The 20,211-nt window shown below is 45.2% G+C and overlaps 1 protein-coding gene across 3 annotated transcripts in view; it reads left to right on the top strand.

Annotated features, from left to right (window-relative positions):
* The first annotated feature begins 1,069 nt into the window (after positions 1-1,069).
* ANTXR2 (ANTXR cell adhesion molecule 2) overlaps positions 1,070-20,211 on the top strand; it is a 157,400-nt gene continuing 138,258 nt past the window's right edge. For all 3 annotated transcript variants that reach the window (XR_010025885.1, XM_063135232.1, XM_063135231.1), the window contains exons 1-6: positions 1,070-1,500; positions 5,947-6,018; positions 12,257-12,328; positions 17,975-18,056; positions 18,425-18,532; positions 18,643-18,711. Coding sequence is in view for 2 of the 3 variants with exons in the window: in XM_063135232.1 (XP_062991302.1) it covers positions 1,298-1,500; positions 5,947-6,018; positions 12,257-12,328; positions 17,975-18,056; positions 18,425-18,532; positions 18,643-18,711 (606 nt within the window). In the remaining variant the exon portion in view is untranslated. The remainder of the gene's footprint in view (positions 1,501-5,946; positions 6,019-12,256; positions 12,329-17,974; positions 18,057-18,424; positions 18,533-18,642; positions 18,712-20,211) is intronic.

Raw genomic sequence — 20,211 nt, 5'->3', positions numbered from 1 at the left:
CATTCATTTCAATGGGTCTGCTCTAAGTAGGGCTTTTGTGGGATGTCCCTCTCCATTGCAAAACAGTCATGCCTATCTGAAGCCCGTTTAATTTCAATGGGTCTACTCTAAGTAGGGCTTTTGTGGGATTTCCCCCTCCATTGCAAAATAGTATGACTGGGGCCATAGCTAGACCTAAGGTTTATCCCTGGATCGTCCAGGGGTCAAACCTGTTCATCTAGGTGACACACAGGGGATCCAGTGCTCAGGCAGGGGCGAACCCTGGATGATTCCAGGATAAACCTTAGGTCTAGCTGTGGCCTAAGTTACATCCCATTCATTTCAACGGGTCTACTCTAAGTAGGGCTTCTGTGGGATCTCCCTCTCCATTGCGAAATCAGTCGTGCTTATCTGAAGTCCCATTCATTTCAATGGGTCTACTCTAAGTAGGGCTTCTGTGGGATTATACCCAGACATTGCACACGCAGGGCCCCCAAACTGGATCGGGCCGAAAGAGCAGGGAAGGGAAGAAGGGCTAAAGCCCCCTATCCCGCCCCCCCCCATGCTAAGGTGCCGATCCAGATCGGCCTCCTGCGCCTACTTTAGCGTAAAAATGAAAGAAAGAAAGAAAAAAGAGAGAGGCAAAGTGATGTCCGTTTGAAGATGCGTTTGATCTTGGCTCCTTCCTGCTTCTCTCTCCCCTCAAGTCATCAATCACTGAACATTAGTCACAGCAACGTTTTCCCCACGCCATAAAAGGCCTGGGAAGGGGGATCGCGAGCAAACCCAACCCAACCCGAGGAAGGTACCGCGGGGACCCACAGCGGAGAAAGAAAGACGGAAGAGCGCAAGAAAGAAAAGCGCGCGCGCGCGCGCCAAGTTTGCTCTCCTAGTTTGGCTCGCTGGTCCCCCGGGTCGCCATTGGCAGTTTCGCGTGGCAATCAATACTTTGCAGCGAGAAGAAGGAAGCAACAAGCAGCAGCAGCAGCGAGAGGCTGGTAGCCAAAGGGAAGGCGCGGCTGGCCCTTAACGCGCCGGGGGCTCCGTCCGCGGCGATCGCCTCCTGCGCCTATTGTTTGCCCGGCGGGACTCGAGGGCGGCCAGCGGGGATTCCTCGTCGTCCTCCTCCTCCTCCGCCTCCTCTTCCTCCTCCGGGATTTGCACGGAGTTTGCAGCAACTCCCCTTTGTCCTCCTCCTCCTCCTCCTCGGCTCTCTCTGCCCCCCTCGCCGCGTCGATCCCTCCCTGCTTTCCTCCTTTTGCAGAAAGAAAACTCCGGCGGCTGCAAAGAGCGAGCCGGAGAGGAGAGGAGAGGAGGAATGGGGGGCCAAAGGCTACGCGAGGCCCCAGTGCGGACGGCGCCGGGCAGCCGCCGAGGCCGGGACTTGGACCCGCTGGGCCAGGCGGCGCCGTGTTGGCTTGTTGTGCTGGTGCCGTTGCTGCTGCTGCTGCCGCCCGTGGCTCACACCCAAGAAGAGCCGAACTGCCGCGGAGCTTACGACTTGTACTTTGTCCTCGATAAGTGAGTAAAGCGGGGGAGCGTCCCGGGGGTGGGGGCATCGTGGGGTGGCGCCGGGGGAGTCGGGAGGCCTCCCTCCCACGCCATGAGGCAGCCTCGTGCCCACCAAGTTTGCCTTAAGCGCATGGCCAGCGTTTTCTTCCTTAACTTTCCCCCTGCTGCAGCCGTGCTCAGGGGGGCCGGCCCTACCATTAGGCAGAGAGGGGAGAGAGAGAGAGAGAGAGATTGGTGGTGGCCTCAGGTGGCAGATGGTGGGAGGCAACCGCAAGGTGTTGGAGGAGAGAGCCGCCTGGGAAATGGCTTGCCCTGCGGCCCCCTCAGCTAGCCGTCTGCCTTCAGGAGCAGGAGGGGATGCTGTCCCATCCCCAGAGTTGAAGAAAGATGGAACTGTCAGTCCAATTGGCTTCTGTACACCGAATGGGAAAGGGGGCCATCTTGTTCTTTCCCTCAGGCAGAAAAATGCCTTGGGCAGGCCCTGGCCATGCTTCCCACAGTGCTCATAACAACAGCACCTCAAAAAGGTTCTGGGGCTCCAGCCCACTTGTTAGGCTTACCCTTGGTTCCCATCCCTCTAATCTCAGATGTGTTTGTGTTTACTTTGTTCAGTAGTGAAGGAATTACCTTTTGTGCATGCTCAGAGGTGCTCTTTGTGTGAGGATTGTCAGAGGTGGGAGGATTGCCAAAACCTCAATACCCTCCCCTCACAAACAGGTTTTAGGGTTAAATTACATTACATTACATTACATTATATAATTCCTGCCTTTTTTCCTCCAAGGAACCCAAGGCAGTGTACATAATCCTCCTCCTCTCCACGTTATCCTCACAACAACCCTGTGAGGTAGGTTGGGCTGAGAGGCTGTGACTTGCCCGAAGTCACCCAGTGGGTTTCCATGGCCAAGTGGGGACTAGAACCCAGATCTCCCGACTCCCAGTCCAACACCTTAGCCACTACACTGGGGATAAAAGCATCTTGTTGCAAATGAACCTTGGAATATTTTCCTTGCTCCCTCCTAACATTTCCTTCACCAACTATTATTATTATTATTATTATTATTATTATTTATTTATTTATATAGCACCATCAATGTACATGGTGCTGTACAGATTACACAGTAAATAGCAAGACCCTGCCGCATAGGCTTACAATCTACTAAAGCAGGAATATGTAACAAGCAAATAAGACTAATGTAAAAGGTTTTTTTTTTTAAGTATTGCTCATGCAGTTCTGTATTGCATATTTATTTACTGAAAACATTTAAAACATTATTGATTTAAAACTCTGCCTTTTTGCTATGGAGCCTTCAAAGTGGCTTATGAAACTATTAACAACAAAAACAGGAACAGAAATCTAGATTAAAAACACACACTAATTCTCATCTATCAGAGCATATAACATAACTGAACATTGTAAGCCAGTGTGGTTTCATTAGTTAGAATGTTGGCCTGGGACTTGGGAGACCCGGGTTCTAGTCCCCGCTCGGCCATGAAGCTCATTGGGTGACTTTGAGCCAGTCGCAGACTCTCCACCTACCTCCCAGGGTTGTTGTGAGGATGAAATGAAAAGGAGGAGGATCATGTCCACTGCTTTGAGCTTCTTGGAGGAAAGGTGGAATATAAATGTAACGAACAATTAAACCCAGTACAAGATGTCAGTAAAACAAAATCCACTGAATGAATCTCAGAGATAGCATTGTAGGTGCCATTTGAATGTTTCTCGGGAGTGCATTCTACAAGTGGGTGCCCCACTACAGGAAAAGGCCCTGTTCCCATAGAACCTGCATGCTGTCAAAGACTCTAGGAACCTAGGATGTAGAATGAGTTCACACAAGTGTTGGACAAACCTGTTAGGCTTCATTGTTGCTCTGTGTGAAATGGCAATGCACCTTGGACTACATCAAATGTGTTAAACACATCCATACTTACATAGAAGCATTGGTAGGGCATGTCCACCATCACTGAAGAACACCTGAAAAGCTCCTGAGCCCACATGTGCCCATTCCTCAGCCTTTTTTTGCAGCCCCTGTCACTGCCGCCAAATTCGCTGTTGAAATAGGACAGTGCAGAGGCAAAAAGGCTGCATTTTCCCTTCAAAACAAAGCATGTGGGGAGCAAACACCTTGCTTTAAAGCAGAATTGTACTCGCGGAGAAACACTCCCTGTGTGCTTTGGGTTAAAGGAGAATGTGGCTTTTTAGCTGCAGTCACCCCACAAAAAATTGGCAACCATTTTGGCTGTGGCGAGGAGTGGTGGTTATAGCCACTAGAAGGTTTGAGGGGGCAAATTTGCCCTCGGGCCCCCAGTACTTGCCTACTACTCCAGAGGAACCCTAGGAACACAGTATGAAAAGCAATGCATTTGTGTGTAGTTGGTATGTGTCTTGCCGGAGAAGGCTGTTGTAGAAGTGAGAGATGGAAGACAGAGGACTTGAGGATGCTGCTGATGGTGGTATCTGTATGGTCCCATATTGTGGGTCTTTTGTCACATAATCTGTTTGTGGAGAATAAGAACTGAGGTTAGGTTCTTGTATAATGAGGTTTTGTGGTTAGTGGTTGGCCATTAGCGTATGTGCAGTTCTGTGGCTTGCTGCTGTGGGATTATGGTTCCATAGGATGAATGGAGAACTTGCTGAGGCAAAGTCTTAATTCAACTGCATAATAATAATAATAATAATAATAATACATTTATTTCTTGCCTGCCTCTCCATTTTGATCGAGGCGGGGAAGAACAATAAACAATAAAATACATAATACTCAATTAAAACATAATATACATTATTAAAAACATCCTAAAAAACATCCTAAAAACATTTTAAAAACATCTTAAAATTCCACTGGATAGGCCTGCCACTGTGTAACACGGGATCAGGCCATAGCTAGACCTAAGGTTTATCCCTGGATCGTCCAGGGATCAAACCTGTTCATCTAGGTGACACACAGGGAATCCAGTGCTCAGGCAGGGGCGAACCCTGGATGATCCCAGGATAAGCCTTCGGTCTAGCTGTGGCCTCAGTGCTGGCTCTAGGTTTTTGAGGGCCATTGGGAAAGACGCCCTCAATGGCCCCTCTCCTTCACCATCATTGTCACCAGGTGCTGTTGCTCCTCATCCTCTTTCTATGTATTGCTACCACTTGCTTGCTTGACAGGCACAGAGCCAGTGAGCCAGCAAGTGGTGGCATCTCCTCCTCCTTACCATGACCGTTGCCTGGGCTAGAGCGAGGTGAACAAACAGGTTGCAACCAGGACGATGAGGAACAAGTCCAGAGGCCTCTTGTGTGTGGGCCCTTGGCAGTAGGTGCCCAACCTGAGTGGGCTTTCAGCAGGTGGCCAACCTGCCTATTTATTTATTTATTTATTTATTTATTACTTTTATATCCCGCCTTTTTTCCTCCAAGGAACCCAAGGCGGCACACGTAATCCTCCTCTCTATTTTATCCTCACAACAACAACCCTGTGAGGTAGGTTGGGCTGAGAGTCTGTGACAGGCCCAAAGTCACCCAGTGGGTTTCCATGGCTGAGTGGGGAACTTGGATCTCCCGACTTCCAGTCCAACACCTTAGCCACTACACCACACCAGCTCTCATTACCTACCATTGACACCAGCCCTGCTGGGGATGGGACGTCTAGTGACATTCTCAAAAGAAAACTTTGAGTGTCGTGAGCTAGGAGGCCATCTTAAAGCAAGGGAGGGAATGTGCCTGATGTTACATTTTCCCGATACAGGAGTATATGTGCTAAACCAAAACACTATACTCGGAAAGCTATGCAAGCGTTGGGTCCCGTCAGGATATGTAGAATTGGCTGCCTCCTCAGAAATTCAGTAGCCATGTAAACATATCCTGATGCAGAACCCTCTTTCTTCCTACCCTCCCCCCACACATTTAGAAAATAATGTTCTGGAATATAAATGCCTTCTTATTGATGGTCTATATTAGGCTGACAGGTTGCTATTGGAAAAGGGTATGTTCCAATAACACATAAAATGAGCACCATAGCTGTCACAAGCAGGGACTTTCTGGTGACTGCCCCCCCCTCCTTTAAGGTTGGAATTCCAATTCCTTATGCAGCTTTAGAACGAGCTGCAAAGCACATCTTTGTTATATCTTTGTTAGAGACTGGCAGACTAAGTCCTAGGAAATAATTCAACAGAAAGGCAGTGCTGTCATGTTAATGTTGTTTTTTGTTACTTGGGCTTTTATTCAATGATTTTTTTAAAAAAATGAATAATATATCTGCTTTATTGTTGTCAGCTGCTTTGACCTGAGGAAAAGCAGCACAAACTCTAAATGCATAAATAAATAAATGAAGTAAATTAATGCCTTTGAAAGGAAGCACTGAACAAAACTGAAAAGAATATTAAAAAAGGAAAACAGAACACATGTATTTGAAACACAATAGATTGTTTACGTGGACCCCTTTGATGAAGGCATGCTCACTTTTGTTTTCTTTACAGATCAGGGAGCGTCACAGCAAATTGGTTTGAAATCGTTGACTTCGTGAAGCAGCTGACAGACAGATTTGTGAGGTGGGTTTTTCTCTTGTAGCTTCCAGGCTTAACTGGAATGGGAAAGATTGCAAAACAAACTCTGTAGTGCTTAATCTTCAGTTGTAAACCTTTCACATGAAAAAAAGAAGACATATACATGGTTTTGCTCAGATAAAGTGACTGTATGATAGCATTATGTTCCCTAAATGTGTTTTGAATACAGTGTGGTGCTTAATAAGCGTACATCTTTTGATTATCCCTGTGCCCCTGTTCTTTCTTTGTTCCTTGTTACTATTAACATACCTAGAGAGGGTCATTAATAACGCCACATTCACTGGCTTGCACATTCACCACAGGCCACTGTGGCTTATTTAAGCCATGGTGGGTTGCAACGCATGACGGCGTGTGTTGGGCGGCTTTTCCGTATTGAAGCCATGACCGCAGCTGGTCATGTCCTCCAAACCCGGTGAGGGTGGTTGTTGGCTTGGTGAACAAACCACCCTGAGCCCATGGGCTGTTTTAGGATTGTTGATGGGTTGTTTACCATGCCAACAACCCACCCTGGCCGCATTTGAATGACATGACAAGCCATAGCCAACTGTGGCTTAAATAAGCCAGAGTTGGCTGCTTGATCATGTAAACCTGCCCGGTGCGTCTAACCCTGCATTCTGTTTCCACCATAGCCTGATAAGGATGGAGTAACAAGATGCAGTAAATAAATAAATACCCCCCTTCTCTCTTATATAGAAAATCAGTTTTTAAGTTAGTGACCTGGCTTGGAAGTAATAATAAGCCTGAGGGAACTGGGCTTCGAAAACAGTAAAGATTATTTTCCTAAAATGACTATGTAGAAAGTGATTTTTTAAAAAAAATAAAATCATTTTTTAAATCCATTCTAATCTCACCAAGTGAGATGTGTGAGATCAACATTGGAAAAGAAGTAGAGGAGACAGGAAGGGTAAGTCCGTCATGCTTCCTGTTCTTCATCTGCCATTTCCTGTTCCTCTCTCTTTCATCACACCTGAGATAGCTCTTCGTTGGTGAGGTAGAAGCGTATCTGATAGGAAAAGAAAGCTAGGAAAGATGGTGTTTGGCCTCATCTACTAAGGCTTTAGCTAGACCAGGCTATATCCTGGGGCGAACCCCGGGATGGTCCCTGTGCGTCCACATGACGCGCAGGGGATCCTGTGATCAGGGAGGGATCATCCCTCCCGTGCCCCGAGATAGAGCCCTCCCCTTTGGGCCCGCTTTTCATGCGGTCCTGGGCTGAGCCTGAGACCGCGGAACGTGTGGCCCATTTCTGTGGTTTGACTCGGCTCCATCCGATTACTCGCGTGGAGCCGGGAGCCGCGCACGGGGCACAGCACTCCTCAGGAGCGCTGCGCGCATCGGGGTTAGGATGGAGGGAGTGGGGAAACCAAATTAATTTTTTAAAAACACTAACCTTCAGTGTACGAGCATTCGTGCACTGCCATCACTTTAAAAAATAAATAAATGGCCGCAACGCCTCTCTTCCTGAGGTCGTCACGTCTTATGTGTAAACGGGGGAGAGGTCTTGCGTTAATCCCAACATGAGATCTCCCGTCCTCTGTCCCGGAACAAAAGGTAGGTCTAGCTAAGGCCTAAGCCAATTCCTAAAACATGTTATGGGACCCATAACTACTGCCCACCTAGAATAAGACTTACCTATTTTGGAAAGTGTTGCTTGTATAGGCTTTGGTAGACATAAAGGCTTTGGTAGACATATATTAAGTCTCTTTTAAGTCTATATTTAAGTCTATGTTTTAGTCCTGGGCCCAGTGCTCTTCAACATTTTTATTAATGATTTGGATGAGGAGGTGCAGGGAACGCTTATCAAATTTGCAGATGACACAAAATTGGGTGGGACAGCTAATAACCTGGAAGACAGATACAAACTTCAAAGTGATCTTGATAAGCTGTAGCGCTGGGCTGAAAACAACAGAATGAAATTTATTTATTTATTTTATTACATTTATATACCGCCCAATAACTGAAGCTCTCTGGGCGGTTTACAAAAGTTGAAAACAGTGAACATTAAAAAGTATACAAAATTTTAAACCATCAAACACAACAAACACAACAATATCCATTTAAAAACAACAGTTCTGGGGTCCGTTAAAAACAAACAAACTCAGCCTATGTTGTTAAATGCTGTTAAATGCCTGGGAGAAGAGAAAAGTCTTAACCTTGTGCTGAAAAGATAACAATGTTGGAGCCAGGTGAGCCTCATTGGGTAGATCATTCCATAATTGGGAGGCCACCACTGAGAAGGCCCTCTTCCTTGTTGCCATCCTCCGAGCTTCTCTTGGAGTAGGCACTCGGAGGAGGACCTTAGATGTTGAGCGCAGTGTATGGGTAGGTTCATGTCAGGAGAGACGTTCTGTCACGTATTGTGGTCCCAAGCCATGTAAGGCTTTATAGGTTAAGACCAGCACCTTGAATTGGGCTCGGAAATGTATTTAATAAGGATAAATGCCAAGTTCTAACCTAGGAAAAAGAAACCAAATGCACAGTTACTAGGTCGAGGATACTTGGCTCAGCAATATTACAAACGAAAAGGATCTTGGAATTGTTGTAGATTGCAAGCTGAATATGAGCTAACAATGTGATGTGGCTGCAAAAAAGGCAAATGCTATTTTGGGCTGCATTAATAGAAGTATAGCTTCCAAATCGCGCGAGGCACTGGTTCTCCTCTATTCGGCACTGGTTAGGCCTGATCTTGAGTATTGCGTCCAGTTCTGGGCACCACACTTCAAGAAGAATGCAGACAAGCTGGAGCGTGTTCAGAGGAGGGCAATGAGGAAGATCAGGGGTCTGGAAACAAAGCCCTATGAAGAGAGACTGAAAGAACTGAGCATGTTTAGCCTGGAAAAGAGAAGATTGAGGGGAGACATGATAGCACTCTTCAGATACTTAAAAGGTTGTCACACAGAGGAGGGCCAGGATCTCTTCTCAATCATCCTAGAGTGCAGGACACAGAATAATGGGCTCAAGTTACAGGAAGCCAGATTCCAGCTGGACATCAGGAAAAACTTCCTGACTGTTAGAGCAGTACGACAATGGAACCAGTTACCTAGGAAGGTAGTGGGCTGTCCCACACTAGAGGCATTCAAGAGGCAGCTGGACAGCCACCTGTAAGGGATGCTTTAAGGTGGATTCCTGCAATGAGCAGAGGGTTGGACTTGATGGCCTTGTAGGCCCCTTCCAACTCTAATATTCTATGATTAGATAAGACTATTTTCCCACAAAAAAATAAACCTCCCTCCATCTCGCCTTGAGATAATGAGGCAGGGTGGATGGTAAAGTTCATGTGACAGAAAAATCCCAAAGTTTCTACATTGTGTGGTACCTTTTATTCCATTGTTGATGTCCATACCATGACTGATTGTGTATTGAAGGCAAGGCTGCAAGTATAGCCTGCTGCTCCAATCACTTTGCACAAGGAAGGAATTTGGAATCTGGCACAGAATTTTGCAGCTTCATTTTTGATTTTGTAAAACACACACACACACACACACACACACACACACACACACACACACACGTGAATTTTCAGGTAGGCCCGGGTGAAATTTCAGAAGCCATGGCTTTCAGTGTTCTGTGTAGCTCCTTGATTTTCCTTACGGCTACCAGAAGCAGGCTAAATTATTCAATCTACACAAATATAGACACAATCTGCCTGATTTGCATCATTTAGTCGGGCAACATAATTTTGCTGTTCCCAACACTGGTGCAGAAATTGGAACACACACACACACACACAACACACACACAAACACACACCCAGCATAGCCTATACTCAGCCCTGGTTAAAGGCACAACACTGGGAATACAGGAAGTAACTGCATAGACATAATTGCAGTTAATTGTTTCCTATGGAAAATGCAATACAACAGGCAATTGTGAGCCTGACCAGCTGGTGAAAAGTCATGTGAAATAGACAGGCCGGATGGCATATTGCTTGTATCCATCTTCTTAAAGCCAAAACTAGGTTTTCTGTAGAACAAGCAGAGAAATGCAGTTGGAATCATCCCCGCCACCTCCCATGTAAGTTAATAAAAAGATTATAATGGTTGTTCAAAAGAGGCCACGTGGTCCTGACTTTCAGTTACTGGCAAAAGAGATGTTTATCTCCCCCCCAAATGATCTGATTGGCCATTCCGAAGTCTTTTGGTCATCCTTCCTTTCAGCCAAGTAACCCCGCCCTTCCGATTTTGTTTTGTTGATGCTGAATTGGCTGAAATAAATGTGATTTGGCTGACGAGTTGGATGAACAGTTCTTAACAGCTTATTACAATTCCTTTCCCCCTCCCCCTGCCTTTTTCGTAAGAGAAAGAGGACCGTGTAATGGTTGACAAATGCTGCTCCGCGCAGCATATGGTGAAAATGCAGAGCAGGTTTCATTATAAGAATTAGATCATTCCGGTATGAGTTGTACATCTGTTTCCCATTTGGCTGCATCTGAGAGATGTAGCTCTGCAGTAGCGGCGCAACACACGTTTTATTCTTTTGTAAGGGCCTCAGACTTGAAGTGAGGCTTTAAAAAGAAAGAAAGAAAGAAAAAAAGAAAGAAAGAAGTACTCCTGTATGCTTCCCATCAGGATGGAATTCATTAATAGTAGAAGGAAAGAGAGAGAAATAGAGAGAGAGAGAGAATGAATGAATGAAAGAAAAATATTTGGCAATGACATTACCTGTCTTTAAAAAAAAAAAAAAACAGTTGAAGAAGCTACTTAAGAAAGGCAGCACAAATCAGGAAAAAGTATTTCCCTACTATTCTCTAAGACACTTTCAGTGTATGATAATATAAATCCATGTAGAACACCTGCTTTCCATGTAGAAGTTCTCAGGTTCAGTCCTTAGCATCTCCAGGTGGAGCTGGAAAATTCCTGCCTGAAACCCCAGAGAGCTATTGCTGCCAGTCAGTGTTGACAATATGAGGCTTAAATGAACCTGTGCTGTGACTCAGTATAAGCGCCTTCCTATGTTCTTGCAGAGAAACAAATTCAGTACAAACTATGGGGAAGGACCATGGCTTAGTCATGACAGAGAAGCCTTTCCCAACCTGGTACCCTCCAGATGTGCTGGACTACAATTCCTGGCTGGGGCATGCTGGGAATTGTAGTCCAACATATCTGGAGAGCATCAGGTCAGAGAAGGTTGTGATAGAGCATAATATTTGAATGAAGAAGGTCCCAGGTTCGACTCCAGCATCTCCGGGGAAAGGTCTCAGCTGGAGACACTTTGAGAGTCAGACCCAGCAGGGGGTTCGACTCGATGGCCTTATAGGCCCCTTCCAACTCTACTTTTCTATTATTCTATGATTCTACATGGGCAAAGTATGGTTGGTTTATAGCCAGCAAGTAGCAGCAGTGTTCCTTACTTGAGACAAATGTGGAAACCTGACCTGGCTTTCTTTATAGGGGTCAGAGTGTGTCCACCTGGCCTATTGGTATAAAGACACCTTCCCCAACCTGGTGCCCTCCAGATGTTTAGGGCTGCAGCTTCCTGACCATTGATCATGCTGGCTGGGGCTGATGGGGGTTGTAGTCCAAAACATCTTGAGGGAACCAGGTTGGGAGAGGCTGGTATAAAGGTTTCTTTGCTGGCTTGGATGGTCTCTCTGCAGTTCTCTCTTTGGGCCCAAAATGGAGTAATGGTTTATTCAGGCCCATTGTGTGCTTCTAACAGTGGAGGCTGGTAGCTCTGATTTTATTGGGACTGCAAATCCATTCTGGGTTCAGTCAGAACTAGCCAGAATGCTAAAGAAGCTATCCACGGTGCTGAACCCAAGGTCCAGAATAGGTTCAGCACCTTGGACAGCTCTGTTAGCGCTCTGCCTGTTTCTGAAAAAAACCCAAAATGAATTCACAGCCCTGCTGGAATCGGAGGCCCCGGCTTCTAATTCTGAGAGCCCTTGTCAATGAGAGTAGGCTATCTTACCAAAATGCAAGGCAGTGGTCCAAGTTGTGAAAACTTAGTGTGAGCATAACCAAACATTCATTCTTTCAAAGAATTGGCCTTCAGGATAATGCTTTAAGTCAGCTGAAATCCGCAACTGCTGAGCTGTCACATACTGGACGCTAGATAACTTCCTGTGTGGGTTTTGTGTTTACTTGGCTCCTGTCATAAAGGTCAAGATGGAGAGATCCTCAGAGTCTGGCTGTGGCACAGATCCCATCAAAATGTACGTGGGTGCAGAGTTTTGATTTATATCCCGAGGTGGATGTTTTTCTTTCTTTTTTGTCTTTCAAAGCCCCCGGACGAGATTATCCTTCATCGTGTTTTCCATGCAAGCGAAGGTCATTCTGCCTTTAACACAAAACCAGTAAGTAAATTTCGATATTGCATTTATTTTTTTAGAGATCAGATGCTTGCCAGTACTTTTGAAAGCAATAACAATATGGAAATCTTCAGGTGATTACAAATGCTATAACTTACTGTTGGTGGCTGTCAGGGTTCCTTCCTATGTCCTGGACCCCCTGAGCAACTCCTTAAGGATCTCTGCCTCCTTAAGAGTCCCACCTTCCTTCTTTTTTCCTTTCCCTTCCCAGTAATGTTGGGTTTAGGCTGTAAATATTGGGTGATTGACACTCCGGACACTTTAGGTTTAACACAACAGTTTACTAGAATGTTAAATAACCAAATTACAAATAGAGGTATTTAGTCAATACAGTAATACAAAGGCATTAAAAGAAAATAAAAGTTGCAAAATGCAAGTCCTTTACCCTAGCTGCATTTAGGCTTTTCCCCCACTGCTTCTTCCTCATGCTCTCGTCCTTTCCTCCTCTCTCATCTCTGGCTTTCCTTTCCTTTATACCCTCTTCTCACAAAGCAGAAAGTACTGTTTCAGTTTTGAAGAAATAAAACTTAATTGGAGAAATGAAACTTAACTGGGAGATGAAACTTAACTGGAGAAATAAATTACTCCTCTCAGGGATACCCTTTCTCAACAGAAAAAAAACCCAGGCCTCTAATGCCTGACCTTTTTACTTTGTCTGTATAGGCCTCAAACCTTCACAGTAGCGAATTAGCTTTTGGCCTAAACCAATGCCAAAGTGTGATTTCCTATCTCCATGTCATAACTGGAGTGATGGGGGTTTAGTAACCTTCCTGCAAGAGTGATAGCCTTGCTGGATTGCAGATTTAAGAATGGAGAATTCAGCCTTCTGTTGCCAGGCCTATAGTATCTACCTTGCAAGGTTATTGTAAGGATTACTGGGATAATGTAAGTGAGCACTTTGAACTCTCTAAAATGCCATAGAAATGTTGAGTAGCACAGCAGAATTAACTGGAGATGCTAGCGAATTTATTGGGACTAAGCCATATTGGGAGCAAGCCATGTGCCCCCTTATGTTTGATTACAAGTATGAAGGACTTGGCGAAACAATTATTAAGCAGGATTGGGAAGAAGACAACAGGCATGCTAACAGCTAGGGATATAAATGTGCCTTTTCTGAAAGACAGAGGTGTGAGATTCATGCACATATGTTGCATTGAGAAGATGTTCTATTTGTAACTGTTCAGCGCAAACAGGCAGCCTCCAAGTTGTCATCAGCTGGTTGCCTTTCCCTCTCTTTGTCTTGAATTCCATGTGGGTTTCACAGACCTCCCAGGATTGGCTTGTTATTGCAAGGTATTCGTGTATTGCTTTTATTTTACAATGCATCACCTATTGAACTGTGCAGCTCTCTGCTTTTATTATTAAATATATTTTGGTGTGCAGGCAGTTGGCTCAAGAGTTTGAGGTAGAATTCAGAATTTGGGTCTCTGGCACATGGTAACAAAAGGAAAAGAGAAAAGCAAGAAAAATACAGATACTTCAGTGAAAGATCAACATAATTTATTCTGCAGTGTTTAGTGATTCGCTTAACTTAGTTGTAGCAGGACAGATGTTTTCTCCCTGACCACTGGAAATGGTACTTAGCAGTCTGTTTTGATTTCTGAGACTTCATCTGATATGGCTCATGGTCTTTCAGGCATATTTTCAAAGCCATGAGAGCTATAAACTTTATTTTCTTTTAAAAAGTAAATGTTGATATTGTTGGGACGGAACAACCTAATTTTATGCCCATGACCATCTTTTCTGCAGATAACCTGTGGTATTGCATACTCCCTCGAGATGGTCAGCTGATGGGTCCCTGGAATTATGTAGCTTACAAAATTTGGTTAAACCTACTCTAGAGAACTTACTCTGGTTCTGGTTCTGGTTCTGGTTCTGAATAGGCTACATTTTTTTTTTTACAAATTGCCCCTTGTAACAGGGTTACATTTATGTTCCCTGGTTGTAGTAAAACAGAGAACCCCAACAATCAGTGGTCATATATGGGCAATGTCTTCATGACTGAACAAGGCCTAGATATGTGCTGTTATTCTTCCATTGCTGGCCTCATCATCAGAGATTGGCTCTGAGAAATCTGTGATGCATTGAGAGCATGATCGCCTTGGTTCTGTACTTTCATAAAATAATAATAATAATAATAATAATAATAATAATAATTTTATTTCTTAGCCGCCTCTCCCTCTGGATCGAGGCGGGGTACAACATAAATAAAAACACCATAAAATACATAAAACTAATTCAAATGCAAGCAGACTGTAAGGGATGCAAAAGGGGATTTTGAGGAGCAGATCTCTAATAACGTAAGTCCAACAATTTAAAGAAGTCTTTAAATATGTCTATAGCAGGCTAGGGACTCACACATATGGGTTTCAGACAGACCGTCTTGTTTCGGACGTTTGAGAGCTGAGTGAAATTTTGGTGGCGCTTGCTCCCTCCCTTCAGTGTGTCTACTCAGAGGGTGTCTCCCGCTCCATTCCTTTCTGACTGCCACAACAGAGTAATCGTCAGGAGCCTTCTTGGCTTGGGCAGTTTGCATTTGAGACTGAACTGAGCCTTCCCTCATCTTTGTATCTCTGGCTTACTCCTTTTTCATTTGGTGTATCTTTCGTTTTTTCGCCTTTTTGATTCAGTTGCATTGCACCTTCAGGAGCTTCTCTGATGCCTTGGTGTCTTTGGGTTCTAAGGTGCTGTTTTGTAAATGCCCTGGTTCTGATAGCAAGCGATCCCTCGTCGGACAGACACTCGCAGTGCTTGTGCCTTGGGGAAGGTCAGATCACTGAGCCCTGCCAACAGTGCCAAGAAGCTGCCAGGCAGACCTGGTGGAATTGACCATTGCACCCTTTGATGATTCTGCCACTCAGCGTTGGCCCTCACAGGTTTTTCCTTCAGTTCTAGGCCGGCCCCACCAATGCCCCTCTTGACCCCAGTGCCTTAGACACGGCACTCTGCCTTCAAGCTGATCATAAGACTATGAGAACCTATGTTCTTGTGGCTGATGCAAGTTTTCTTGTTTGTTATTGCCGGTTAGACTGTTTATGATTTCCATTGATCTCCTTAGAGAGGAAGAGCAGGATATACATGATTTCAAATAAATAAATAAATAAACATGAGAAGAGCTGTGCTCCATCTGACCACAGGCCTACCTAGTTCAGCATTCTGATGGCCAACCAGATGTCCATGGGAAGTGTACAACAGTAACTATTGACAGCTTTATTTTCCATGAATTTGTCCAATCCGCTTTTAAGCCATCCAAGTTGGTGGCCATCACTACATCTTGTGGTAGTGAATTGTATAATTCAACAATGCGCTGTGTGAAGGAGTACTTCCTTTTGTCTCTCCTGAATCTCCCACCATTTGGCTTTATGGGATGACCCCATTGAGTTCCAGTAAGAAACAGGACAGGATAGTTAGCCTAACTGTGGTTCTGTGAGTGGCCATCTTGTTCTTACAGATACGGGTTCTGTGCCTGCACAGAGCCTCATTTGGAGTGTTCTAGAGCTGAATGAAATATTGGTGAGAGGCCCCCCTCTCCTTTCAGTGTTCACATTCAAACGGCGTGGCTCCTGCTCTTCCAACCCAGTTCCTCAGACTGTTACAACAGGGAGATACTGTGCAGGATGATACAACTTCAAGGAGGGACGCGGTGGTGATATCAGAATATAGTCAGCATTGTCCTGTCGTACCTTGCGTACTTCCCTGTTCAGAAAGGAGATGAGGCACTGAATGCAGCAGTCTCACAGGAGCAGGGTCAGGTCGAGCAGGGTCTTGGAGTGATCCCCCTGCTTGTTCAAGCAGATGATGGGGGCAACATTGTTTGTGCCCAATTAGAACATAAGAAGTGCCCTGATGCTGGATCAGACCAAGGGTCCATCTAGTCCAGCTCTCTGTTCACACAATGGCCAACCAGCCATCGGCCAGGGATCAATAAGCAGGACATGGTGCAACAGCACCCTCCCACCCATGTTCCCCAGCAACTGGTGCACTTATCACATATGACCGCCAGCATAGTCTCAAAGGTGCAAAATGCTTTGATCATAGCAAGGAACTTGAGCACATTTATATGATGTGTGTATTTGTATGTGAGACTTGAAGACGCCCAAAGTAGGCTCCCCACTCTGTGGCGGAGGTGTCCATCTGGACCGTCCACAATGGTTGACATGGGATAAAGGGAATGGTGCTAAACACGTTGCGCATCCAGATATGGGCAAATGGGATTGACACATTAGTAGCAGCCATGAGTCCGGGCAAGTGTTGGATTCCAGCCATGGTGGTAGATCAGCGAACATGCTCCACCCTTCTGGTGAGAATGCCTGCTAGGTGGAGATCTTGGAATTAGTAGACTCAAGGCGACTGAGATGAAAAAAATAGTTCAGAGAGAACCATCTGCTGTGGGCTTGGTGCTCTAGAACAGAGGCGTTGAGCATCTTTCAGCCTGAGGCCCAAATTCAGTTTTGGAGACGTTCTCAGGCACCACCTTTCAGTGGTGGGAAGGGCAAAAGGCAAGAAGGAAGCAGGGCCAAAATACCAGAAATACCCCCAAATGCTGGGATATTTTAGCTTAAAGTTCTTACTGTTAGTAGTGAAGCATTAGGAGAGGCATATCAACCTCTTAGAATTGGGAGGGGGACTGTGCAAATGCCGAGAAAGAGGGCGGGTCCAGGGGAAATGGGCGTGGCCATCTGGGGAACCCTGGCAGGCCAGATTTGGCCCTCGGGGCTGAGGTTGCACGCTCTTTGTCTAAATAATGTGGGCGATGCAACCATGCCCAACTGAGTCCCTTTGGGTTGGTATAAACCTGCAATCAGTAACTCTTTCAGACCCCTCATATCCCTTCCTCCATCTCCCTCCCTCTGGCCAACATATTCCATCCATAACTTTATCTTGTTCCATAATATTAGTAGGCAGATGGTAACTTTCTCTCTCTCCGCAGAAGCGAATTCTTTCTCCTTCTCCTTCTCCTTCTTCTTATCCGTTGGGCCCCATTGCTGAAATAGGTCTGGAAATGTCAGCGATTGCTGGGAGGTCTTGGTTGTATGCTGGATAAATAAAACTGAACTGATTGTACGAGAGCTATTTTTTGCAGCGCGAAATCTGTTTCAGAAAACTGGAACTTGATTTGTCGTTTGTTTCTTGGCAGCAAAACTGCCGGAGCCTGTGGACAGGCTGCCACTCATTGCTGGCAAGCACAGAGTGTCTGCTTTGTAATCTGCATTCGTACATAATCAGTTTCAAGTTGTTTTCAATAGACGCCGAGTGTAAAATATTTTGGATGAAACAGATTGCATTGACTTTACGTAACTCGCTCAGCTGCCATCTTACAGTGCACAGCATGCGTTCCGTTGCAACAGGACTGCCAGTGTGGATATAGATTGGTTTATGCTCGTTTTTCTAATCTACCTTTTAAATGTTGAGGGGTGGGGGCAGGGGGGGAGGTAAATTGAGAGCGCTTCACAAATTCGAAATGTGCAGACGGAACTTTTGCGCTGGCGAGACAAATAAATAAACTGCAAAGTGCAATTTAGTACAATTATGAAGACGTAGACCTTCACTCTGTCAAATAGCTTTTCCAGCTCTGCCTTTTTGTGGGCACTAGATTAATCATCGTTTGCTTCGCTTTCTCCTTATCCTTAGTCAAGACATTAAGAGAGGCCTTGAAGAGTTACGTAATGTTAAGCCAGGAGGTGAAACATACATGCATGAAGGATTAAAAGAAGTAAGTTCTTTTCCCTCCCTCTTTTAATTAAACCAGCTGGGTCACTGTTCGAGGAACCTCACCCTCTTGGATCAGTTGGGATGGGATGTTGTGTACAGCTGTAGCCCTTTTGCAAGGCTGTTTCCATGGTCCTGGTCCATTTCGGATCCTCACCGCATCTCCCTGAACACCAGCCAGGCAAGGGCTGAAGACGTGAATAACGCCGTGTCTTCTTTTGGCCCCAGTTTGATGGGCTTTTAGCTCATCATGAATAATCAATACTAATATTTACAATCTGCATCTCTTCCCTGAAATATCTTTATTCTCCCCCTGCAACTCCTCCCCCCAACCCCCAATACAATTGTGAAAAGCAATTCTTTGCTTTTCAGGCGAATAACCAAATCCAGAATGCAGGAGGCTCGAAGTCAAATAGCATCATCATCGCTCTGACAGATGGAAAGTTGGAAGGCCTCATACCCCAATATTCAAAAAAAGAGGTGAGTGCTGAATTGAATCAGTACCTCCTGTTTGCTTCAACGCTTGTCCATGTGTGTTACATTCTAGCCAATGCATAGACTATTCTTTTTTCTTGTTCTCTCTGGAACAGGCAGATCTGGCCAGGGAACTGGGAGCGAGGGTTTACTGCGTTGGAGTTCTCAATTTTAACCAAGAACAGGTAGGGGAATATTTTTTCTGGATCTTTCTTTCTTTCTTTCTTTCTTTCTTTTGTGCCCTGTCTTTCCATGAAGAAAAGAGAGCTCAAAGTGGCTAACAGACATTAGATGCAAATAAAAATTACAATAAAATTGGGTTAAAACCATAATAAAATACATTTAAAGCACAATTGAACAACACACCAGTAACGCAATAGACCAGTTTACATGCTGAAGGCCTGCTTGAATAGAATTATCTTTTCCTGCCTGTAGAAGGATGGCAGAGAGGGGACCAACCTAGGTTCACTTGGCAGGGAGTTCCATAACCTGGGAGCCACCACTGAGAAAGCCCTCTCTCGTGTCACTATCAAATGTGCCTTTGAAGGCAGAGGTATTGAGAGGAGGGCCTCTGTATCAAAATATGACTCCGATTACCAGTTGCTTAGAAATACGTTCTTGACAGTTTCTAAAGAACTGCTTGGGGGACTTCCTTGGTTTTGGATACACCTTCTAGGTCCTCGTTTTGAGACCTTGTCTACACACGTGGTGGAATGAAGCAGTAGTACCCTAAGATGGTAGGCTGGAATGCACCACTTTTGGGTTGTAGATAGAAGATGCCATTTTTGAATATTTCCCAATGTACAAAGCAAATAAACCCGCAGCAAGTAAAAAAGCCAGTACATCCAGGAAAGAAGTTCTAGACCAGCCTGCTTCCTTCTGTCGTGTGTTCGTACATGCAATGAATCTTCCTTCTAGAACAGCATTAAACATTGTCAGCTCCCACCTGCAAGGTGAAATCGTCCAGTCCATTCTGTTATCTTATCTCATTACCACCTCATTATGCGGAATGTGTTGTGTCTTGGGTTTTTACAAAAATATTACTGGTGTGTGTGAGAGAGATTCTTATTCGGATTGCAGCATGTGGAGAGCGAAGGGCTTACCTTTTCATTTGCCAACCATGATCAGAATGAAAGTTTCTCTTTCCCCCAGCCCTCATTGTGACTAAGGGCTCATCTACACCAAGCAGGATATTCCACTATGAAAGCGGTATATAAAAGGCAGGAGCCACACTACTGCTTTATTGTGGTATTGAAGTACACTGCAGGATCTACACGAATGCTTTATAGTGGTACTGAAGTGCACTGACAACTGTTGGGGCCCCTGACACATCTACACCAAGCAGGATATTCCACTATGAAAGTGGTGTGTAAGCGGTATATGGTAGATGTCATGGGCTCCAACAGTTGCCAGTGCACTTCAATTCCACTATAAAGCAGTAGGGTGGCTCCTGCCTTTTATATACCTCTTTCATGCCGCTTTCATAGTGGGATATCCTGCTTGGTGTAAATGAGCCCTCAGAAGGCATGCCAGTTCCAGGTTTTGAGGGCCCTTGAGCAAGATATCCTCAATGGGCCACCAATTTGGATGGCTTTAAAAGGGGGGTTAGATAGATTCCTGGAGGAGAAGGCTTTCAATGGCTACTAGTCCTGATGGCTATGTGCTACCTCCAGTAACTGAGGCAG

Source organism: Elgaria multicarinata, chromosome 10, assembly GCF_023053635.1.
Source record: "Elgaria multicarinata webbii isolate HBS135686 ecotype San Diego chromosome 10, rElgMul1.1.pri, whole genome shotgun sequence".
Classification (NCBI taxonomy): Eukaryota; Metazoa; Chordata; class Lepidosauria; order Squamata; family Anguidae; genus Elgaria; species Elgaria multicarinata.
The sequence above is the reverse complement of the archived record's forward strand: the minus strand, read 5'-3'. Positions and strand labels throughout refer to the sequence as shown.